At 31.9% G+C, this 18,150-nt stretch overlaps 1 protein-coding gene and 1 pseudogene across 1 annotated transcript; one reads left to right on the top strand and one right to left on the bottom strand.

The window, feature by feature from the left end:
* Window positions 1-3,175: 3,175 nt before the first annotated feature.
* Window positions 3,176-4,510, top strand: LOC142609316 (putative pentatricopeptide repeat-containing protein At5g36300; annotated as a pseudogene).
* Window positions 4,511-12,152: 7,642 nt separating this feature from the next.
* LOC142611022 (cytochrome P450 81Q32-like) lies at window positions 12,153-16,356 on the bottom strand. Its single transcript, XM_075783020.1, has 2 exons — window positions 15,384-16,356; window positions 12,153-12,937 (listed from the first exon to the last, which is right to left on the bottom strand). The coding sequence occupies exons 1-2, from the start codon at window positions 16,269-16,271 to the stop codon at window positions 12,311-12,313; spliced, it is 1,515 nt and encodes a 504-aa protein (XP_075639135.1). The 5' UTR covers window positions 16,272-16,356; the 3' UTR covers window positions 12,153-12,310.
* Between the last annotated feature and the right edge of the window lie 1,794 nt (window positions 16,357-18,150).

Raw genomic sequence — 18,150 nt, 5'->3', positions numbered from 1 at the left:
TCACAATAAACTTACGTCAAAGGTTAAGTGGTAAGTTGTAACTAGTTTTTATTTAGACCCACAATTTACATCATTTTTTTAAATACCTTTAACAACTTGCAACTTAAGTTTTGCTGTGAAAGTGTTGCGTTAGTAGCACTAGTTTTAAAACTGCTCATTCATTATAAATAAATAAATAGACATTCTCTCTAGAAAATAAATAATCACACTTCAAAAGCAAAAACTTATGTCAATTATTTTTTTTCTTAGTTTCATGTCTACTCCCAATTTTACTTCCAGGTGTTTTACTATTCTCTTTTATCATATATTTTTATATAATTGATATTAAATATAATAAATTATTATTAATTTGACAAAAATATATGATTAGTTAGTTAATTATATTTATTTATGCATTCACTGGTAGTTTTCTTACCAATCTTTAAATTATTAATAATTTTTTTAGACTATATTGTAAATAATATTTAGAATACTATTTTAAATTATTGTATATAATATGAAAGTTGTATATACAGAAAAAAAAATCAATATGTTTTTTACTCCCACCACAAATTTCTTATTCCAACACTATTGATCCCTCTAGAAAGTAATCTTGGAGCCGCCTCGGGTTAAAAATAGAAAAAAAGAGAAAGGAATTAAAAGAGAGAAGATTCAATTACGTTCTTATTTACTCACCCAGTGTCGTAGGTGGTAGTTGGGAAGGCAATGTGTCAAACTTTCTAGTCTTTAAACTCTCAATAGCACTTCAAGCTAGGTATATCATGCATCTAGTTCATGTATATTTACTAACATGTGTGAGATCTACTTCCATATGAAAGGGGGGAAATATACGTACACCCGGTACATGATGTATTTTCTCCACTTTCTTTAGGTATAAATCTTTTGGACTATATATTTACTATGCATAAATTGTTTTACAAAGCCATCACAAGGTTGACATTTTATGTAAGAGTGAAGCTTATGGTTAATATAAATTTTATTATATAAGTTTTATAAATTTATATGTTGAATTTCACACATAAAACTTAAAAAATACATTAAAAAAAAGTATTTTTATCATGTTATCGATGCATAACATCCATCAAATATATTCATTATCACCGATATCTCTCTTCGTAGCCGCCAATAGTCCACTACAAATCCTTCACTTCTTCATCGTTCGGTTTGAATTTCACTCTCACTTTTTCAACCCGATCTGTTGCTACCATCTTATCTGCCAACAACCCACTCTAATTCTATTGCTGCAATTTGGGAGAGTTCAAACTCTGTGCTCTAGAGCAAATTCATCCATTTATGGTTCAAACTTATCCTATTGGTTGTATCTTTTCATTTATTTTCTATCACAAACCTATACGTCACACGATTATAGGGAAAGAGAGCCAATATATAAATAAATAAATATATATATATATATATAGAATCATTCCTATACAAGTGAGACATATTTTTACAAATCTACCCAAAGAAATAAAAGAGTCATATTGAAGAAGAGAATGTAACGAGGCATATTCCAAATTCTAGTGAGTCATTGAGAGAGAGAAAAAAACAATTGTCTTTTGTTATATCAACAGACTATGTGTGGGTCCCACGATTTTCACAATATTACAATTGTGTCATTTAGAATTGTTATTTAAATGTTGAATCCACTTTTCTAATGGTTCTCTAAATACATGTTTTAAGCCACCTATACTGAGTACTACTATCTAAATACCCATGAAATGGTATCCTTACCAAACAACTCACTCTAAGGTGGAACCCACGATTTTGAACATTTAAATCATAGAAAACACTCTTCAAAAGCCCTTATCAAATGGGCACTGAGAATCATTGTTGGCTCCATGGGCTTTTGCTCTAAAGTTTCGGCTATATGGGTAAAACGTAATTGACTTTGTTTTGAGCCGAAGGGAGAATTTTATAGTAGCCTTTAGGTGTCCTTAATGATTATTTTTTAGGCTAACAGATGAGGCTATGGACCTTCAAGGTGCTGAATTGATCTATGGTTTCTGATTTGCTTTAATTGGGTAAACGAGTTAGCTTGATTTATGCATAATTTGGGAAAGATTTAACTAAGCACCCATTGGCTCCTCATTTTCAGCTGTTTTAGACTCTTAATTGGGAGGCTTACCTAAAGTGAGGGCTAGCAACTGTAGTTGGCCAATGAGAGCTAACTATGTTTTGGAGACAAAAATGGGTTAGGAAAAAAACTTTGGGCCACAAACAGTGAGAGTATAAGACCTCTTTTAGGGTGGAAATTTTGGATGCAAGACCTCCTACATGAGCTTCAGATGCTATCAGTATCTCTTACCCACTTGATAGCACACTTGGGTTGGGCTTATGCAAAAGGACTAAAAAGAACAAACCCATTTCTTCCAAATCACACTCCCTCAATTTCCCCAATATGTTCACATGAGCTTGAGCCATGCTTCAAAGGAAAAATATATAATACAATACATGAATTGGGTTTGTAAAAATATGTGTCATGAAAATAGGTATCAACAACTAGTAAACTTTGACTTTCACCTTTAAATTTATGTATTATTATTATTATTATTATTATTATTTTTTTTATTATTTCATCTCTCTCTCTCTCTTTCTCTCTCTCACACACATAAATAAGTAACAAGTTTTATTGAGAAAAAAAAAAATCTTATTTTCATTTCTCTAATCTCTTATTTGTATTAAAAGAAAACAAAAAGAATATGCTCTTCGTTTCTTTTATATTTCATTATGATGTGAATTCTAATTAAATTTTTAATAGGCTCTTTGCTGTTTGTGGAGGATAGCTGTATCAGTTTTTGATCCTTGTTATTTGTTGCTAGCTTGTAGCTCTTGCTTTGTTATTTTTGGATGTTTTCAGCTAGTTTCTGCTTCTTGTTACGTTGGCCTTTAATTAAAAGTTTTCTTATTCATAAAAAATAATTAATAATAATAATGAAAAAAACCAATTCTTTTTTCATGCTTTTTCATCCCAACAAAAATCAAACTTTGATGGGTTGATTAACTGTTAGTTTTTGCAGGATGCTGTGCATCTAAGTGGTTTTTGCCCAAGGTAAGATGACTATCTTGAGATTGACAATGTTAGAATGTACTTCCCTATATGCTTTCTTGATTTCATTGGTAATGTGCAGACACATAAAAAAATTGCCTCTTAATTGGGACATTCTGACTCAAAAATTTTGTTGGCTACTGCATCACAATTCATATTGTGGACGCTCGAGCATTGCTTGAATCAGTTTTTTTAAAAAAATGCAGGGAGGCCTTTTAGATTTTTCAGTTGTGGATTCTCTACTTTGAAGTTTCAAGATTACTGTTTCAACTCCATTTGTGTTTGATTTGTTAGTACAGGCTTATGCTAAACTCAGGATGTTTTGAGATTGCTTTTGAAGTCTGCTGCTATTTGGAAGAAAGCGGCTTCTCTTCAATCCTTATAAGTTTCAATACTTTGATTCATGTTGTTCAAAAATTTGATCAAGTCCCTCTAGTTTGGAATATTTATGAGCATACGATTCAAAAAAGAACATATCCAAATGAGGTAACAATCCAAACCATGGTAATTGCATTGTGCAAGGAAGGGAATTTGCAGAAATATGTCGAAATATTGGACCAGATCCATGGCAAGAGATGCTCTCCTTCAGTGATTTTTAATACCAGTTTGATCTTAAAGATTTTAGAGGAGGGAAGAATTGAAGATTTTATTGTTTATTGAAGAGAATGTTGTAAGTGTATGATTTTTGATACAGCTGCTTATTCACTAATTGTTCAAGCTAAAGTAAAGCTTGGGAATTTGGAGTCAGCGTGGAAAGTGTATGAAGAAATGCTTAATAGAGGTTTACAAGCAAATCCTTATATCTGTACTTTGTTTATAGGATTACATTGTAAATAGGGAAGAATAACAGAACCACATTGCCTAATGAAGGAGATGGAAGATCTGGGTGTGAAGTTTATAGCAAATGTTTTGATCTTATCATTGAGGGGTGTGCTAAAGCAGGAAAATTGGACGAAAGTTTAATACATTGTGAGAAAATGTTGGAGAGGAGACTTGTTCCTAGTTGTTGGGCTTTCAATGAGATGGTAGGAAAGCTCAGTGAAAATGGGAACGTGGAGCAGGCCAATGTAATGTTAACTATTTTGTTAGTAGAGGATTCCTGCCTGATGAGATTACATACTCTCATCTGATTGAGGGTTATGGAAAAAAAGGTGAGTTTCATGAAGTTCTCAAACTCTACTATGAAATTGAGAACAACTCACTGTCTCCTGGATTATTGGTCTGTGTGTCTTTGATTAGGAGCCTTTGCCTGTGTAGGAAAGTAGAGGAAGCAGAAAAAAATATTTGAGGATTATGAAAGAACGTTCACTGGCCCCAACTGCGCGCAGTTACGAGACGTTGATTGCAAGCCACTGTAAAAAAGGTGATAGAACAAGGGCTCTTCACCTTCAGGATGAAATGGTTTCACAAGGACTGAAGCCTAGTACCCACATACTCTTATTAATTTATAATTTTCCTCCTTAATATAAACTGTGCCAAATTGAAGCTTTGGACTTTCTTTCTTGATTATTACAATATTGTAACGATTTGGTCCACTCAAAGTTTCGGACGAACTCAACTGATGGGCAATCATACAATGAGCTTATAAGTGTTTTGGTACAAGACAATTTAGCAGTGTCCCATTTTTTTTTTTTTTTTTATTTACAAGAATAAACCTTTGATTCCATAAATTCCATGATAAAAGCCTACATTTCTATTTCGAAAGGGAAGAGAAGTACAATTAAACGAGTCTAAATTTTCTGTTCTACTTTTCCTACTCTACTCTATACACCATCAATAAAAACTTGTCACATGTTCACTTAATTAATTAAATAGTACCATTATTAAATAATAGTAGTATTTTAATTAGTATTTAATTAATTAGGTGAACATATGCAAGTTTTTATTAGTGGAGCTATAATAAATCCATTGCTATTTTATTCAATCGACATGCACGTCCATAACAAATTTATTATATTGCATTGGCCAATGGCCATTCATAAGAAATATATGATATTTACCCCCTCTCCCTCCCAAAAAAAAAAGTTTTTTTAATAATCATGCACACAAATACAAATAAATAATTATAAAAATAAGAGGAATATGCATTTTTTTTCCTCTCCTTTTATTTATTTTTTTTCTTTTTCTTGTTAGGATTTGGCTTACCTCCAGTACTTTTTTTAACTGGGTATGTCATTTTATTTTAAATATACAATTGCAAGAGGTAGTGAGTTTTGATCTCCACATTTTATTTAGTTAGTGGATGATGTAGCAATTTCTCATTAAAACAAAATGAGATTTTAATTCAAAAAGTATTCGAGGTAAGTCAAACATTTTCTGTTGTATATTTATGTACATAGATACATTCATAAACACTTTTTTATTTATTTATTTATTTTTATTTATGATCAAGTACATTCATAAACACTATTACATTACAAGCTGCCTTTTTTTTTATTCCGGCTGAAAAACACTAACAAGCTGCCGGAGACGTATGTGAGGTAAGGTTTCCATTTCTTAAAATGCAACTACACAACTTAGAGAACATCTAGATTAAACCAAAGCAAATCGATCCTTGATGACATTACTTGTGCAACTCTATAGCTCAAGTGCAATATCAATGCAGAAAATATAAGAACTATTACAAATTTCATTACAAATTTATGTGACAACAATATGATTGGTGTCACTTAAACAATATAATAAATAATATCAAATAATAAATCAGTTTCCTGTGATTGGTGGCAAGTCAGTCTGTAAGGTTTATGTTGTAAAATTTGTAGTTTCCCTAACATTTTCAATGCTGCATTGCAGTGACATAGAAGAATATTGAGCAGTGATGACCCAGCCTCAAGATATTGATTATAGAGAGGGCATCGACACTTACTCAGAGAATACCCATATGTATGGCATCTTCAGGAGACTTTTGCTTTAACGGTCATATGGTGCCATCATCAGATATGGGGCCGCATTAGAAACTGATGCCACACATGATCTTCCCTACTCCGCCCACTCCAAATAATTAAGGTGCATGATGCCACCACCCAGATCTCCATCTGGAAATTCATTGTGTGATGAAGAAGGTTAATTGAATTAGCATTAAGGGGTATGGAGAAGAGGACTAGAGCGAACTCTCTTGAAAATGGATTTTGATTTTGGTTTTGAATTTGGTGGGAGAGTGGTGGCGTCTTGCTTTTTATATTGGTCTTCAAAGAGCATCTATTCCAAACCTCTAAACATAAAGAAAAAATTAAAGCACAAAAGATAGACGCAAAGTAGATTCCAAATTATTTTTGTTGGTAAAAGAAAACGTAGAGTAGGCAAAGAAAGAAGATTCCTACAAAAATTATAATAAAAGGAATCGAACCAATTAAGTTGCTTCAAGAAAAGAGCCTGGAACCAATAACAAATTTGTAATGCCAAATTTAGTATTTTATAGGTTAAAAAAATTAAACAGAAGGCTAATAATGTAGATTCATATCAGATAAAATGTGAGTTTATTCCACCATTTTCACAGCCCATGTGGATGACTACTTGTCATCTTTCTTCTGAGAAAAAAAAAAAATTCGTCATCTTTGACAACATATAGAATAATGATTATGGATTTAGGTGAAAGATTTTGATAATCGGAGATACTAATAATTGATTTTATAGCGACTTATTACTAACTTTACGTGGTGTTCCCTCTATTCCCATTTTTATTTTATTTTCATCTTTGAAAATTCAAATTTTTATGAAATGCGATTGCTTTAACACATAAATTGTGAAGATATATTATTTTTCAAACCAGCCCTCTTTTGTTTAGTTTGTTTTATTTTATTTTAAACTAAATCATATTTTTTACCCTCAAAGTTTAGAGGTTATTTTAATTGTATGTACTATGTAGTTCTTTAAAGGGTAAACTACGTATTTAGTTCATATCTTTTATACCATATTTAAATTTGGTCCCCAACCTTTCAAATGTGTTAATTTAGTCCCTAACTTTTTAGTACCGTATCAATTTAGTCACTGACATTATTTTTTGGATGGAAATTGTTAATGTGATTAACAACCAAAATATAAAATTAGTTTCCGTTAATGTGGCAATAAACTAATTTTTTATATTTTGGTCGTTTGTAACATTATTAATTTCCATCTAAAAGATAATAACAGAGACTAAATTGACACGTTATAGAAGACTAGAGACCAAATTAACACAATTAAAAGGTTGAGAATCAAATTGAAATATAGTGTAAAGAATAGGGACCAAATACGTAGTTTACCATTTTTAAAAATTTTCCTCAAAAATAAATCTTTAAATTTGAGATTTTTCATTTTGGTCCATTAAATTTTATTATGTTTTCAAGATGGTCTTTCCCTCAATATCCATGACTTTTTTTTATATTTTATTTTGAAGAGAAACATATTAATGGCTAATTTGACCATTAAGAATAAAAGAATAAAAAAGAAACCATCGGTTTGTTAATCTTGACGGCTAGGTTAAGCACGGAGATGGAGATCACAAACTCCTCCTCTTATATCTGTTGATTATAGATATTTAGTCATAAAAAATAAAAAAAATAAATCTAAAGAAAAGCTTTTGTTGTATGGCTGAGCAATAATTATTTCATGCATTGGATATATACATCATTTTCCTCTTACCAACATAAACTAAAATTTATTATAGATAAAAGAAGACACTACAATTGCATATCTTGTTCCAAATTTATGGAAAGAACTTCTATTAACATACATGTGTACATTATTATTATTTTGGATATATATAGAAGAATTTAAACTTATAGCATCTACTCTATGATAATTGCTTTTATCATCAGAGTAAAACTCCAATTGATCTTTTGTGTAGACGGGATTTCAACCTCAATCCCCCTTATTGCTAGACATTTCTATATATTATCATATTATTCTACCAAGTTATACATGTATCATTTTCCATGCAACAATCCAACTCAAGCAATATTTTTTGCAGGAACCAATGGGAGGCGACGTTGTTGATTCAAGGGGACTTGCCCATTTACCACATTACGCCAAATGAAATTCTTGAAGACAAGAGTAAGAAAAATAAGTGACATTGCAAAAGCACCATAAAAAAGGTTCCTATTGAGCAGCAAGTCCAAGCTCAAGTGCATTGTCAACGTAGCCGTGACTTCGGAGATGAAATAGTGGTGGCCAGGCTTCAGTAAATTGATTATAGAGAGGGCATCAAATGTGAAAAGTAACCGTTGGCATGTCATCATGCACTTCATTTGGTACACTCCAAGATGCATTATGTGCGTCACCTGGCTCAAGAGGTACATTCCTAGGCCCAATTGGTAATTGTGGATTCATGTGGAGAATAAAAATGGTTTGAATTCGCCACTATAGAGGAAATGAGAGGAGGGAAAGATTGAATTTTGGGATTTGATTAGGGAGCTAATGGGGTAGAAAAGCAAAATTCTGTATCAGTCTTCAAGGCATTTGCTCCTATGAGTGGGGATAATAAACAGGTGAACTCCTTTTAACATTTTCATTTGGGAATCATTTATATGTACATTAAATAGGAAAAGGAAAGGATAAAAGAAGAATGAAAAGAAAGATTATTCCCAATGTTCAATAAAAAAAGGATACAAAAAGAATGAGAAGAAAGATTATTCTAATGTATAGTAAAAGAAAGGATAAAAGAAGAATGAGAAGAAAGATTATTCCAATGTTCACTGTAACTTCTAGTACTTGATTCAAAACGTAATAGTTTAAGCAAAGAAAGTAACATATATATCACACATCTTTCATTCACATTACCTGATCATGTAATTGCATGTGAAAAGGTATGATTAAGGGTTTCTACGTGTGAAATAAAGTCAAATAACCAACTGAAACTACATGTTTTAGGAGTCAGGTGGAAGTCTTATTTTCTTGCATATATGGTGCATCTAACTTTGTTTGCTTCACAGTTTCAGATTCTCAAATGCATGTTTCTTTATCTTATTATCACTTTCTCAAATTCTTGTCTTCACTCTCAAAATTTTCTCCCTTTGATTCACACTTTCTTAAGGTCAATCTCCTTCTACCAACACCACGACTCATCTTCACCCCTTTGGTCTCATACTCTCACTTAGCAGTCACCTATCTCCAATCTCCCCCCACTAGCTTAGACCGCCACCAAACCATCGTCTATATTGTTGGTAAATATGGCTAAACAAACAAGTTTGATTCAACAATGTAAACCCTAAAAAATTAGCAATGAGAAAAATAAATAAATAGAGTTAGAAAGATCTTACAAACTATAGAATCACGAAAAATGCGCTGTCCTTAAAAGTTGATTCGTGCCACCCGAAGTAAAACTCGGTGCAAATGACTCTCTTCGCAGAACAACCCCCTAGATTAGATTATAGTGATTTCTTCAAGTTGAATGCACACTCAAACAAAGAAACGGAGGAGCAGAAAAGCTGTGGAGTGCGGCTGGAAAAAGGAAAGATGTTAAGAAGTAAAATATGGTTGAAGGGTTTAAAAGCCAAAGGAAAAGAAGGAATAGTGGGCTGGCTCCAACGGTCATTGTGCATGCCCAACGGGCAGCACATTAAATGCCCCCAACGGGCTGCTTCGGTATTGCCCAACAGGCTGAACAGAATTGGGCTAGATTGAAAAGAAAGGAAAAAATGATACAGCCCAAAAATGATAGAGACAAATCTAAACCCAACCCAACCCATGCCCAACTTTAACATCTAGCCCATTATCTTTCAAGTTACCACTTAAGATGGATAATGGCTTATAAACACATAATATGGTTCACTCCTAATCAACGTGGGACACAAAGTACAATGCTAATTGCTAAGTGTTTGAAACACAACCCACTCCAAGATATATGTCATTGCTCCAAAAGCATGACGTTTCATTACTTATGATGTTCAAATTGTCTCCACTCAACCTTTTCTTTTTTCTTTTTCTTTTTTAAGTTTGATAACAAATTGAAAGAAAATAACAGTAGCTATAAACTTCAATTATTGATTTATTTTGTTTGTTTTTAATTTTTATATTGAGTTGTATTTAGTCATCCATATCACATAATATGGGATTAAAATTATTATGTAAATTAACTAGCTATAAAAATTATAAAATTTGAAGATAATTTAATAAAATTTATGTAGTATGTTTATAATGTTAATTATTTTTCTATTAGATATTATGATTGTTTTAACATTTTTAAATTACTTGGGGTAAATAAAAGTCCCATGCATCCTATTTTTTACTTGATTTATCTCTATTTCATGATTTAATATACAATTTTGGGGGTATCTGAGGTCAACTATTTGGCCCATGACATCTTTTTCTTTTTTCTTTTTTTTCTTTTTGAAATTATTAGACTAGTATCGGGGATGTTTTGATACAAAGGCCAAAAATGTAAGAACAGCCTAAATCTCCCCTTGGTTTGTTAGATTTGTTTGTTAGTGGAGAGTCAAACCCAAAATTCACAATTTATAGCAAACAAAGGCTAATGGTGCTTCGTGGAAAGAGAAATCAAAATAAGCTGAAATACAAGAAAATGCAAAAAAAAAAAAAACTCCAAAACTTTGACCCATAGTTAGCCAGAAGTGGAAATTGAGAGAGGTCGTGAGGAAGAGAGGGAAAGTTCCCCTATGCCCATATTTCCACCCCTAAGCTTTGGAATAGTCAGGGCCCGTTAGGTAGGAGTATTGTGGTTTTAGTTTTCAAAATAATGTGAAAACTTTGATTTAAAAAATGTACTAAAAAAACATCTTTTGAGTACTCATAATGAAAAAAAATGTGTTTGGTAACATGTTTTTATAACATTTTTTAAAAACTGAAAACACATAATTTAGTGTTTGTTATGAGTATGTATTTTTTAGAAAACGTGTGTAATTATCTGAGATGAATAGTGTAAAGTGTATTAATGATATTGAAGAGAGAGAAAAATCCATCATGGACCCAGCTACTTCTATTGTAACTTCTCTTTGCCCTTTGCTTCCTACTGGGCTCTCTTAATTTTAGAAAATTGATGACATGGCCTTAGCCCTCGTTTGGAAGAAGTGAATAGAATAATGTAAAAGAATGAAAATAATACTTTTAGAATATTCTTCGCTTCTCTTATTTGAGAGTTTTAATAGAGGGAATGGAAAGTCCATTATCTTATTTTGGAGTTTAAATAGGAGGGAATGAAATGGGCAGAAGGAAATACTCATTTCTCTCTATTTCCTTCAAATCTCAAATTTCATTCCCCCGAAATTGAGAGGAATGAGAGGGGATGAAATTAGATTTAATGAATTTTTTACTAAAACTCCCAAAATACCCTTATATATTCAACAATTTATTTTAAAATAGGGGTATAATAGTAATATTATCATAAAATGATTCAATTTCATTCCCTCGATGTTACTGTCAAATAAGATCACTTACATTCCATTCATTTTTATTCATTTTCATTCCTTTATTTTAAAACATCCAATCGAGGTTACTTAATTCCATTCTTTTTCATTCTTTTTCCTTGCTTAAATACATTCCATTCCATTCCCTTGTAATCCTATTTCATTCTCTTATGAACTCTCAAACAAAGACTTAGTATATTTTTAACCATTACAATTGTTAATAATTTATAGTGTAAAAATAATGTAACTCTTCTAAAATTACTCTAGATATAACTTAAACTAATCTCTTTTTTATTGTTATTATGCATGAGTTGATATTCATTTGGAATGACACAATATAGTGATCCAACTAAAATATTGCCAAGGTGAACTTTGAGTTGTTTATATTTGATTTTGTAGTACTTTATTAAAAGTTCAAGCTCGAGCTCAAACTTGGCTTAAGATAGCTCACTTTGAAAATGTGTATATATATATATGTGTGTGTGTGTGTATATGTATGTATGTATGTATGTATATATATAAGAGCAAATGAATATGTTTATCCCATAAAAAGATCAATTAAATGGCATCATTTCCCAAAAAATTTTATTTGAATACTCTATTAAATTAACAACTGTAAACCATAATGTCACATAAAATAGTAGGAAAGCAATATGCTAATCTTTCCAAAACCTTTCTTATTCCTTATGCCTATAAACTATAAAGTTAATACGAATTTTTATATAGGGCAAGCTAGAAAGAAAAAAAAAAAGAAGTTAAAAATGTACGAATACAATAATACAATACAAATACTAGCAATATACTTATTACAATACGTTTACTAATTAATGTTCATCAAAAAAAAAAAATGTTTACTAAGTAACTAATATTAAAGTAATCTCTGGAAATATAGCTAGGCTATTCTTGCAAACCTCAAGAACATTGTTCAAAACTCATCCTCAGACATAGAAAGAATCTTAGTTATAATCGGGCGTGCTCTGCACATGGCTTCCAATGCCACAGCTTTGGGCATGGTGAACCCATTACCTTCAACCATGTCAACTTCTTCTTTACTTATCCTTTCCCACTCAAAACACTGAATTAATGACCCCAATGTCAAGCCTACTGTGCGTTGGGCAAGGCCTTCCCCGGGACAAGCCCTCCTTCCTAGTCCAAATGGCATTAACTTGTTTACATCACTCTTTCCACTTTCAAATCTCTCAGGCTTAAAACTAGTTGCATCATCCCATATATTAGGATCTCTATGTATGGCCCATGCATTAACCAATAACATTGTCTCACGTGGAACATCATATCCTCCAATTGTACAATCTTCAGAGGACATATGGGGTAAAAGCAATGGGGCTGCAGGATACAATCTAAGAGTCTCCAAGATTATATTTTGTAGATAGTGCAATTTAGAGACATCCAGTTCACTGATTAATTTTTCTTGTCCAATTTGATTATCCAGCTCAACCCTAGCCTTGTTCAACACTTGAGAATGATTGAGTAAATTGGACATTGCCCACTCTAATGTGACTGCCGATGTTTTAGTCCCAGCAGATAACAAGCCCTGCTTATTATACATTCAATAAGTTCTTAAAATCACAACAATAATTTAAAAATAGAGTAAATTGCAAATTATACTCTTAAAATTTGGGAATATTTAGATTTTACATTCTGAAATTTCAAATTTTGGATTTTATCTCTTAAAGTTTGAGGGTGTTTGGATTTTACTCTCTAAAATTTATGGGTGTTTGAATTTTACACCCTGAAGTTTCATAATATGGGGCTGTAAAATCCAAATTTTGAGATATCAAAGTGTAAAATCCAAATACTCCAAACTTCATAAGATAAATTTCAAATTTTAAAATTTCAAGGTGTAAAATCACGCCAAGAATTTTATTGATAGCTCATATTTTTATTTTCAGCTAATATCGATAGCTAATATTTATTTTAGAGATTCTTAAAATCACGCCAAGAATTTTAAAGTAAAAATGGATTAATAGCTAGAAATTTAATTTTACGAATTGATTAATAGTATTCTGACAAAGGATATCCTAATAAAATATCCCTGAGTCAAAAGGTTGAGATATTGTTGGTGTTCATTCTAAATTTCTACGTTACTATCGACACAACAAATTGGACTCCAATGCAATAGATAGTCATGCTAGATAGCACAAGTAGGGTAATATGCATTGGCCTAGTGTTTCGTCTGGTGAATATGGAAGAGCACTGGACAAAAGAATTAACCCAACTTTAGCTTACCTCTAGATGGTAAAAAACAAAATTTATATTTGTGAAAAAGAACAATATAACATAAAATAATTAATAAGATATGATTAAAGATTAATAAGTATCACAAAATTTCATTCGGTAAATGACTTATAACTCTCTGTACTATTATATATAAAACTAGTCGCTGATTCGTGCGATAGAGGAAAAAGTTGAACAAAAGTTGTAAATTTTCACTTATAAAAGTTACATCAATAAGAGAAAAATACAAAGGCTAATAGTGATAACACTAACGCCAATACTGTTATATAGTCTCAACCTTCAGATGAATAAAGTGACTTTGTTAGAGTAAAGAAAAATAAATGTACCAAATATTAAGTAAAGGTTGCTTTAGTCATCTAGCTTAAATAGTAGAATTATTATAAAGAAAAATCCTTTGAACACTTTAAGCCAATAAATAAAACAAACCCTCGTCATGCACACAAATAAGAGAAATTTTGAAAGAATAGATTTTGAAATATCTAAATGTAAAAAAAGAATAAGAAGTACTAGTTGAACTTTGGCAATCATTCGTTGGATTGTGATGCCCTCGTTATCTATCTTCTCTTTTCCTACTTCCATTGCTTATTTGTCTCAATCAATTCAAGTTTTTTTTTTTTTTTTAAAGCATTTAAGAAAAGCAATTTTGCATAAATTAAAAAGTTACCAATTAACAATTCTAACTTTGTTTTAAACTTTTAACTTTACTAAAGCTGTTAGTAATCCAAATCCCGAAACCAACAATTCAATTTTTTTTTTTAATTTAATTTTTAATAAAGCATAATACAAAGAATACAAATTGAATTTGGAAATTATCACAAAAATTCAACCATAAAACGAAATATATGAGTATTTAGTCACCACCTATAGATTCAATACTACTATAAAGGTGTTATGATTTATGTCCTACTTCGGAGAAGAGAGAAAAACTCACCATAAAGTCCCCACCATGTATTATTTTGCTCGACCAATTTCCTTCTTTGTGGATCCATTAGTGAGAAGTAAATTTCTTCAAGCATGTTTAGCCGTTTAGGGTTTCTCACTAGAGAGAGAATAGACACCGTATGTTTAGCCATTAAAAGACTAAGATCAAGTTTTGATTTTGGAGAGAGAGAGTGTTTTATTTTTTATATTTTAACATTGTTGATATGCAAGCTCTTAGAAAGTCAAAAAAAAAAAAAAAAAAAAAAATCAAAGGCATATATATAGATAAAGCAAAGGCCTTCAAAGTCAAATAGGAAAAAAGAGATGACTTGTGTAGGGAAGAGTTCTTAGGTTTCATGTTTTAGTAGAAGTGTTTTTATTAATAATTATTATTATGTGGTAAAAAAATAATAATAATGTGGTAAGGAGAGGTCAATAAAAAGTCAAGGTTTCGGTTATATATATATATATATATATATATATATATATATTTTAGAGTCTCAAGTCTCAACCTTGCAAGAGAATGTTATTCTAAAAATATACAAAGATAGTGAGAAGAATATAATTACATAAACAACTTCCTGCTTAGAAATCAAGACTACGAGATTGATTTGCAGTTGACTTCAAATTTGTGCTATAAATGTTTAATTTAAACAATTGGGTCAGATTTGGTTGTTTGATTACAGAATTTCCAATATATATTTTCATCGTCTTTAACAATCTTGTTATTGATGTTATCAGCTTTTTAATTAACATCTATTTCCAACAACAAAAATAAGGAGGAGAAGAAGAAGAAGTAAAGAGAAATGACCTACACATACCTGTATAAGCCCTTTAATAATTTGATCCGTGTAGTATTCAGGCTGTGATTTTTGCAAAGAAAGCAGATGATCGATCATAGTGTTCCCCTTCTCTTCCTTACTCCTCTTCTCATCAATAAGACCTTGCAAGAATGCGTCTGCCCTGTTGGCTAGTTTCATCAATCTTTTTTCACAACTCCTACGATCAATCCACCGCAACAAGGGCACAAACTCTTTTGGATTTGAGGGCCCTCTTGACCTTGCTATCTCTTTCATTATCCCCCAAAATTGCCTTGCTTCTTCCTCGTCTTTCACGTCCTCCCCATAGTATCTCTTTCCTGCCACCATTCTTATTATGATGTTAAATGTCAGCTCTGAGAACATTGAATTCAATTCTACCTTAGCAAAACCTTGGCACGAGTTTCGTGACAGCTTGCATAGCAAGTGCTTGACTTCATCTCTTCGGATGCCAAGAAACATGTTGAGACGATTTGTTGAGAAGATTTCTAAGGCAGTGATGCGGCGAAGGTTGCGCCAATGGTCTCCATAAGAAGTTGCTGCCACGGTGTTGTGGCTGTAGGTAATGTGCTTGATGGCTAGGAAGCGAGGACGATTGGCTAAAATGATGTCGTTCTTGGTAAAGCATTCTTCAACTGCAGATGGAGATGATACAATGACCACGAGTTGGGACCCAAATCGTAGAGAGAAGATGTTACCATATTTTTGTGAAAAGTGGTATAAAGTACGATGGAGGGGTTTCTTAATGAGATGGAGATGGCCTACAATTGGTAGAGAAGGTGGGCTTGGTGGGTGGTGTTTGTGTTTTGTTCTTGTTTGGAGCAAGAACTTGAAAGCTATTGCAAGGAGGAGAAGAAGAGAGAGGGATGAGTATAGCAACATGTCTTCCATGTTTGATTTGTTGTTTTAGATATGATGCTTAACTACTCCTTACTCCTATGTCGTCCTAACTGGTCCTGAATTTTCATATTGTCTCCATTTTTCTATCCTCTCTCGCTTTCCACTGATACTCAATGGACTGGGTTTTATTAGCGCACACCTTCTTTGACTACGTTTTTCCTTTTCGTTTCTATCCGCTGATACTCAATGGTGGATACGGAGCCAAAACTTTGAGTTAATGTGATCGCTTTACTATTTGTTGTTGGTAGTAATTTCAACCTTTCACTTTATTACTATTTAGTTATTGAGATTTTTCTTTTAATATCAGTAAGAACAAAATTATTTTTGTTTATAATTTTTTTAAATAACAGGGTTGTTTATTTTAAATAAAATTGGTTAATTTAGCTTCCTCTTTTTCTTTTTTTTTAAGTTTTATTATTGATAATTTTTGTTATTGAGTTTTTTTTTTTTGGCTTGTATATTTTGTTTTAGATTTTAGATCTATAAATTTTTTTATAGTCACTAAAATGAAGAAAATGCCAGCACTACAAAATTTTTTATAAATTATTAATGTAATAAGTGATTATCAGTAAGTAAAAAAATGATGTGAATGGAAGGTCAATGTGTGAACTAATAAAAATTTGCTACCAAAATAGTTTGTAGAAATGTTGTAAAAAAGTTTAAGAGTATAGCATTATTCTTAAAAGAATTAATGATATTGTTTAAGGGAAAAAACTATAATTTTATAGAAGAAAATTGCTAAAATTATTACACATATATATAATAATATATTTTTTTTAAATTTAGGGGCGCCATTGCCCCAAATCCAAAGCTAGCTACATCCCTGCTCTATGGACTGGGTTTTATTAGTGCACACCTTCTTTGACCACGTTTTTCTTTTCCTTTCTAGTATAGCAGCAAGTTTGAATAATTCTAGTATCACATAAATAAATAAATAAATTCAATTTTTACTAAAATTATCTTATGTTATAGGTTGTAATTGGGAGTTTGTCATTTTTACTAGATTCACCACTGGTATTGAAATTGTGATTATTCTTTTTTATGTGCTTTTAGAATATTCGGTAGTAAGTTCAGTAATATAAAAAATTCCCATAAAAAAATGTAATACAAAAAATAAAAAATTTCACTACTTTATTTTACCATATTGATTGAAATGAGAGATTATAATTGATGTATAAGTCTATAAAAAAAATTGATGTATAATAAAAATAGTATATACTGTAAGTGCACAATTGCACCTGGCCCCAAGAACAGTTACGGGCTCAGGCCCAATGAGCCTTAAACAATATGAATTTGTAGAGTGTGGGCTTGAAACCCAGGTTAGAAATGACTGAGGATTCAATGACAAGCCAAAGATTGCAAACACTTGAAAACAACAAAGAATATTGTAAATCAACTTGCTCGGACGTAAGCCGAGAGCTGTTCTTATATTATCTCTTTCTCTTTTTTCTTTTTCTTTTTGATTACAAAAAAGAGAGGCCTCCATTCCTGTTCTAGGTTTTTCCTTAAATACTCCTCTTTTTGATACTTTGTACACGTGTTGCCTCAACTCCCCCTTAACCCAGATATTTCTTTTCTCAGTGCCTTTGAATAGTAACCAGAAGTTTCCCTTCCACTGTTCAGGTGTCACTTCCCCATTAATGCGGCCAGGGTGGTAGATGCAGGGTCTTTAATGTGGAGGTGGCAGCCTTTATCTTTGGTATTTCTCTAACATCGGTGCTTCTAGGACATTCAAGGGTTCACCCCCTTTAACCATTGGTCTTGACCGTGTCATTCCCTAACCTTTACCATGAAGTCCCGGGTTCTCCGGTGTCCGTCCGAAGGGAAATTCATCCTCGGCTGGATCCTCGGATCCTCGGTGTATGGGCCG

Source organism: Castanea sativa, chromosome 9 (genome assembly GCF_040712315.1).
Source record: "Castanea sativa cultivar Marrone di Chiusa Pesio chromosome 9, ASM4071231v1".
NCBI classification, from domain to species: Eukaryota; Viridiplantae; Streptophyta; class Magnoliopsida; order Fagales; family Fagaceae; genus Castanea; species Castanea sativa.
Note: the sequence above shows the minus strand (reverse complement) of the source record. Positions and strands in the feature narration are given on the sequence as shown.